We start from the raw sequence: 7,514 nt of genomic DNA, 5'->3' as shown, positions 1-7,514 counted from the left end.
TCGTGCGACACGTTCACCCCGTGCGATCGGGCAAACTTGACGGGGTTCTCTCTCCAGGCCCTCACGGTGTTCACCATCGCCTCCATATCCAGGGAAGCCAAAACTAGTGAGAAGAAACCAGCTTCATATAGACACCACGATGCACGCGCCCGTTTAGAAAAACGTGAAACTCAGTGTGAATGTATGTAAATTAAAGAAGTGAATGTATAATAAAGTTATTTAAATGTTGTTTTTTAATAATAATAATAATAGGAGAGTGATAAATAAAATATACTTAGGAAAATATACATTACTGCATCCTACAGCGAACACTGTTCTTACCATCCCATTGCTTAAAGCCGTCGTCCCCGACTTGTATTTGATCTTGTGGCTGAAACATAGTGATCAATAAAACAATGCTGCAAAGGCAGGCTGATCAGTTACTTAAGATCCGATCACAGCCTGGACGCTACTGCAAAACACACGCACTCACACACACACGCACACACACACACACACACACAAGGCAGGTTCTGTCTTAGCAAAACTGCAGTGGCGCACACCAATACACCCACCCCATCCCCCTTGTCCCAAGAACCTTAAAATGCACATTTTATTTTTATTTATATATTTTGCTCTGGAGTATTGGTCAAATTGCTTCTCCCGATTTCAAAGGCTGCCTGAAATGAGCGCATTGGACACGGCCTCACAACTCTGCATTTTAGTAAAGATATTTCATTTGAAGTCACTGCTCTACGGGTTAGATTTTTGCCGGGGGCCCCCCCGATGCAATCGGAAAGGGTCTGACCGAATGAAGCTATTGTGTTGACAACTGGGAATCAGAAAGAAAAAAAATAACACACACTAAGACGCGTTGCCTAAATGGAGGTGTGTTGTTTTACTTGGGGGGACTTTGGTGCTCTCTGAGCTGGGTGGTTTTCTTGCAGATGTTTCATGACCCCACTAATGGGGTTTGCAAAGAAAAAGAGGAGGAGGAGGAGGAGGAGGAGGAGGAGGAGGAGGAGGAGGAGGAGAAGGACTGTTGCTTCCCTATTTCTCTCTGAGCTTGGTGGTTTCCTTGCAGACATTTTATTACCCAACTAGGGAACATCATCAGTACTAGAAAGAAGTGGGGTTTGCAGGGGGGAAGATGAGGAGGAGGACAGCAACTGTGGGGTCCCTGGTGCTCTTTGAGCTTGCAGATGTTTCATGACCCAGCTAGGGAACATCAACAGTGCTAGGGAGGGGGATTTGCTGGGAGGAGGAGGAGGAGGAGGAGGAGGAGGAGGAGGAGGAGGAAGAGGAAGAGGAAGAGGAAGAGGAAGAGGAAGAGGAGAACTGTGGGGTCCTTGGTGTTCTCTGAACTTGCTTGTTTTCTCGCAGACTTTTCATGACCCAACTGGGGAACGTCATCAGTGCTAGAAGGGAGGGGGATTTGCAGGGAGGAGGAGGAGGAGGAGGAGGAGGAGGAGGAAGAAGAAGAAGTCTGTGGGGTCTTTAGTACTCTCTGAGCTTGGTGGTTTTCTTGCAGACATTTCATGACCTGACTAGCTAACATCATCCGTGCTAGAAGTGTAGGGTTGTCTCTCTTATTATATACACATATATTTTACACGTTGCCTTCAGGACTGTTTCTATGAACTGTAACTATTATACAAAACCGTAGTTAGAATAATAGTTGGAGATTTCTGGCTTTCTTTTTCTTCTTGATCTGTAAACAGTCCCGGGTCTGAAGTTTCTCTCTGAGCTGGGTGGTTTCCTTGCAGACGTTTCATGACCAAAGCACCAATATTGTTATCTAGTTGGGTCATGAAACGTCTGCAAGAAAACCACCCAGCTCAGAGAGCACCCAGGACCCCTTATTTCTACCCCAAGCTACAAATATTCTCTTCCAATAAGTACAATATATGTTTCCCTAAATGTTAAGACTGCCACAGAATTCTAGGTGCTCCAAACCTATTAATATCTCCATTTCCTTAATCTTAATCTTGGTCAATAAGGCTATCAACAGTTGGGTCACTGAGTTAAGAGACCCAGAGGTTGGATCAGTACAACAATGCAGCCACGAGGTCAGTAAACCCAACAGCTGGGCTCTTATGTCCGGTGACCTCCAGACAAGTAAATTGTCTGGCGTGAATGACCAGGTCCACACACGAAGGTGCAACGAAACTGATCTATTGCTAAAAGCTTACACAACAGTTAGCACCTGGAAGGAATTAGATAAAGGTCAATGGAATTCAAGGAAGATTGGGTTCATTTCACTCATGGCTATATAGGGATTCCTGGCTGATCCCGTTCTTGAGTCTGAGTTTAATTACCTGGATTTATATTCTGCTCAGGAGAGAAAGGATTTTTTTCATCATCTCAGCCCAACCAGGCAACAAAATAGAATAGAATAGAGCTGGAAGGGACCTTGGAGGTCTTCTAGTCCAGCCCTCTGCTCAAGCAGATGAACCTACACCATCTCAGACAAGTGACTGTCTAGCCTCTTCTTAAAAACTTCCAGTGATGGAGCGCCCACGATTTCTGGAGGCAACTTCTGTTCCACTGGTTAATTGTCCTCACTGTCAGGAAGTTTCTCCTTAATTCCAGGTTTGCTTCTCTCTTTGGTCAGTTTCCAACCATTGTTTCTCGTCCTTCCCTCTGGTGCTTTGGAGAATAACTTGACCCCCTCTTCCTTGTGGCAGATACTGGAACGCTGCTATCATGTCTCCCCTATTTCTTCTTTTGTTTAGACTAGCTAAACCCAAGTCCTGCAGCCGCTCTTTGTAGGTTCTTCTTCGTATATCTAACCCTGTTTCCTAGAAACTCAAGGAATAATGTGTCCATCATCCTTGCTTTTGGTGCCATTCTGCCCGGATTCCTTTGAGTGCCAAAGAAATCCCGGTCTAAAAATCAGAATTCCAAAATCCACTGGAAAGAATTTTACTCCTCCAAAATCTGGAGATTGGGAATATTCTACCTATCTGATGCAAAGGGATTGAGGAACCATGATGGGTTCATCCTGCTTATATCAAAGGACCTGCTGTCCATTTTTTCTAGGGCTAAGATATATTTGTCCCAAAGTTGCTTTTTTTCAGGAGGCAACTGGACTTTCTTGTTTTATCTTTGAAGACGTTTTGCTTCTCATCCCAGAAGCTTCTTCAGCTTTGACTGGATGGTGGGGAATGGAAGGATTTACATTCCTTGCAGTCATCTGATCATTAGTTCTCTCTCTGAGAGTCATTGAGGCCACTTGGAGGTTTATCTGTGTCCTCAGGGTCACCTGAGGGGTGCAAATGGGTGTGGAGCCTTCTTGGAACTGCTGAAAGAACTGTGTTGTAGATGGGAGATGGATGATGTCATATCCCTCCCCCTCTGTTGAGAGAGGGCTGGTCAATTTTGACCTAGATGCCCTCTTGGACCCGTCTCTCAAGCCAGCGGTCCTCTCTGTCCAGAATGTTGTAATAATAATAATAATAATAATAATAATAATAATAATAATAATAATAATAATAATAATAATAGATTTGGAAGGGACCTTGGAGGTCTTCTAGTCCAACCCCCTGCTCAGACAGGAAATCCTATACTATTTCAGACAAATGGCTGTCTAGTCTCTTCTTAAAAACTTCCACTGTTGGAGCATTCACCGCTTCTGGAGGCAGGTTGTTCCACTGGTTAATTGTTCTAACTGTCAGGAAGTTTCTCCTTAGTTCCAGGTTGCTTCTCTCCTTGATCAGTTTCCATCCATCCATTGCTTCTTGTCCTGTCCTCAGGCGCTTTGGAAAATAGCTTGACCCCCTCTTCTTTGTGGCAGCCCCCGAGATATTGGAAGATTGCTATCATGTCCCCCCGCGTCCTTCTCTTCATTAAACTAGACATACCCAATTCCAGCAGCCGTTCCTTATATGTTTTAGCCTCCATCTTTGTTGCTTTTCTCTGTACTCTTTCTAGAGTCTCAACATCTTTTTTACATCGTGGTGACCAAAACTGGATGTTGTATTCCATGTGTGGCCTTACCAAGGCATTGTAAAGTGGTATTAACACTTTGCGTGATCTTGATTCTATCCCTCTGTTAATGCAGCCTAGCACTGTGTTGGATTTTTTGGCAGCTGCAGCACACGGCTGGCTCCTATTTAAATGATTGTCCACTAGGACTCCGAGATCCCTCTCACAGTTACTACTATTGAGCAAGGTACCCCCTATACTATACCTGTGCATTTGGTTTTTCTTGCCTAAATGTAGAACCTCACTTTTTTCACCCTTGAATTTCATTTTGTTAGATAGCGCCCAGTGTTCAACTCTGGACTTTGTGGACTTTGCTGTCTTCGAAAGAGTGGCCTTCGTCTTTCAAATACAGAGGGATTGCTGAATCTAGTCCGGATGGGCTTGTTCTCCTATGTGGATTGAGAAGCGAAACGTCTTCAAAGAAAAACAAGAAAGTCCAGTTGCCTCGTGGAAAAGCATCTGGGTGACAGAGAATTTCCAGAGATATTTGGGTTGCAGTTCTCTGGATGGACATGTGGTGGCGGTACTGGAAGCCTGTTTCCTTGTCTGCTGGCTCCAAAATCCACAGCTCAGATTAGGTAGTCCCTAATGCTGGGTTTCCCAAACTTGGCCACGTGTGGACTTCAACTCCCTCATGGCTGGCTAGGGAATTCTGGGAGTTGTAGTCCACAGGTCTTGAAGTTGCCAGGCTTGGGAAACACTGGTCTCATCCCTGTTTTTATTTATTTATAGGTCTTTTTATTAGTTTATAATATAAAATACAAAAATAAATAATAGGAAAAATAGGAGAGGGAAAAAGGAAGGGAAAAGTGTAGGAAAAAAGAGAAAAGGGAAGAAAAGGCATTGAAAGGAAATGGCTGGCTGAGAAATTATGGGAGTTGAAGTCCACCCATGTTAAAAGTTGCCAAGCTTGGGAAACCCTGATTTAATTAATCCCTGTTGCATTTGGCCAAATTAAACGTGTGTTTCTTTCACTGGGCGAATATCACATGCCATGCCAATCTCTACGGAGGCCTCTCGATGTCCTATTTTTGAAGTGAGAGAGTTGTGAGAGGCAGCCACACACTGGCAAAAAAATATCTTATCTACACGGGCACATATTATCCGCCACACAAGGTATGTTAAGTGGGGTCCGATTTATCCATAGCACAGACTGTGGGCCCCACAGAGAAAATGTTAGATTAAGGGAGAATGGCTTTCAGAACAGTGAGCTGTGCCCAGAAAGAGACAATTGAGAATTGAGAGGGGAAATATCTGCAACCCCATTGTATAATTATCCTGCTTTACTTTTTTTTTTTAAATAAAATCAAGCATGTATGTCAATGCAAAAAATAAAGTTCGGATAAACATCTTTCACATATGCACAGATTTAAAATGTGCATATATCTATATCTATATCTATATCTATATCTATATCTATATCTATCTATCTATCTATCTATCTAGATAGATAGATAGATAGATAGATAGATAGATAGATAGATAGATAGATAGATAGATAGATAGATAGATAGATAGATAGATAGATAGATAGATAGATAGATAGATAGATAGATAGATAGATAGATAGACAGACAGACAGATAGAGATAGATATAGATATATTATCTTCTGGGTGAGGCACCCGGTCTACAAATATAAATCAGTCTGTTCTGCATTTCGCTCCAATCTAGGAGCATGTTTTGCAGGCAGACATCACATACTGTGAGCACTATAAATTCAAAATTTGTGGCTGGCAAAGAGTTAGTGGGAGACTAGTATAGCTATTTCAGGCTCATTAGCCCTCATCAGCTAGTCACACCCTTCAGGGATTCGAACCTGGGCAGCTTGCATGTTAGGAAATACAGCTGCCTAACATGCAAGCTGCCCAGGTTTGAATCCCTGAAGGGTGTGACTAGCTGATGAGGGCTAATGAGCCTGAAATAGCTATAATAGTCTCCCACTAACTCTTTGCCAGCCACAAATTTTGAATATAAAATTTTGTGGCTGACAAAGAGTTAAATGGGAGACTAGTATAGCTATTTCAAGCTCTTTAGCTGTCATCAGCTAGTCTTACCCTTCTGGGATTCAAACCTGGGTAGCTTGCATGTTAGGCAGCTGTATTACTGTAGCATTTAGGCCACAGGATCCTCCTCACTCTTGTCAGTAGAGGCCAGGGAGGGTATATAACTAGGTGTTGGGCATTTGGTTTTGAAACACTGGAGGTTTTTAAAAAGAGATTGGACAACCATTTGTCCGAAATATTATAGGCTTTCCTGCTGGAGCAGGGGGTTGGACTAGAAGACCTCCAAGGTCCCTTCCAACTCTGTCATTTATTCTGTGATTATATCCGTTTGATGCAGGAAATCCCTACGAGAATCGCTAAAGAGAGGAAGGGGAGTGAGGCAGTTTTTTGGGGGGAACGGAGGGGGACACACCCACTATTTGAGCCAAATATGTAGAAATGCTCATCTATATTTTTCAAACGAAAACGCATATATATTTCTTATGACCTGTGAATAAAAGGGAGATTACTTTATATCACTGTTTTTCAACTCGGGCAACTTTAAGATGCCTGGACTTCAATTCAATGGGAGTTGTAGTCCACGTATCTTAAAATAGCCAAGTTTGAAAAACGCTGCTTTATACTGTACAACGGACAGCGCCGATAAAGACCAGGGGTGTTTATGTTTCAGATTGGGCAAGGGTCTCAAAACACATCTGTCCTCTTGCCCCTACTCACATTAACCATTGCCTCCCAAATGGGGAGGGGGAGCTTGCACCCTAGGTCCAATCTGGAGTTAAGAAGGCAGTTCCTGTGCTTCGTTCCACCCCGATTCCCCCATTTCTCAGTTCATTCAATCAACCCCTAGATCAACCCAAAGTAGAAAGTTCAACCTACCTTGAAGAAGTCATCCTGGTGGACCACGCAACAGTTGGGGAGAGCTTGGGTAAGTCTATTGGTCAAAGTGGTCTTGCCCCCATTGGTCACCCTAGAGGAAGGAAGGTGAAGCAGAAGAGCGAAGACGAGATTAGGACGAGGACCGTGGGAAGAAGCCGAGTGGGGAGATGAGGACCAGGGTGGCCTTCTCTGAGAAGAAGCGGGACCTCCTTCTCCTTCTCAAAGGTCCCCAAAGATCCCCAGACCTCTGTGTGCCCCACAACTCTGTGGGCTGAAGGGGGACCTACTTCAGAAAGACAGGGCTTTCAAGCAATGTTTCTCAACCTCAACAATTTAGTGGACTTAACAGACTTCAACATCTGAACGGATCAACATCTGAATAGGCTAACATCTGAATGGACTTCAACATCTGAATAGACCAACATCTGAATGGACCAACATCTGAATGGATCAACATCTGAATGGACCAATATCTGAATAGACCAACATCTGAATGGACCAACATCTGAATGGATCAACATCTGAATGGACCAATATCTGAATGGACCAATATCTGAGTAGACCACAATTTGAATGGATCAACATCTGAATGGACCAACATCTGAACAGACCACCATCTAAATGGATTGACATCTGAATGGACCAACATCTAAATGGATCAACATCTG

General features: G+C 43.5%; 1 protein-coding gene across 1 annotated transcript in view; it reads right to left on the bottom strand.

Moving 5' to 3' along the window:
* The window catches only part of LOC107295875 (nicotinamide riboside kinase 2), a gene marked incomplete at its 5' end in the record, with an annotated part of 19,460 nt that extends 12,523 nt beyond the window's left edge, over window positions 1–6,937 (bottom strand). The window contains 3 exon segments of the mRNA XM_029285931.1: window positions 1–103; window positions 322–370; window positions 6,847–6,937. Coding sequence (XP_029141764.1) covers window positions 1–103; window positions 322–370; window positions 6,847–6,937 — 243 coding nt within the window.
* Window positions 6,938–7,514: the final 577 nt, after the last annotated feature.

The sequence above is a fragment of the Protobothrops mucrosquamatus genome, unplaced genomic scaffold (assembly GCF_001527695.2).
Source record: "Protobothrops mucrosquamatus isolate PMUCROS unplaced genomic scaffold, P.Mucros_1.0 scaffold2543, whole genome shotgun sequence".
NCBI classification, from domain to species: Eukaryota; Metazoa; Chordata; class Lepidosauria; order Squamata; family Viperidae; genus Protobothrops; species Protobothrops mucrosquamatus.
The sequence above is the reverse complement of the archived record's forward strand: the minus strand, read 5'-3'. Positions and strand labels throughout refer to the sequence as shown.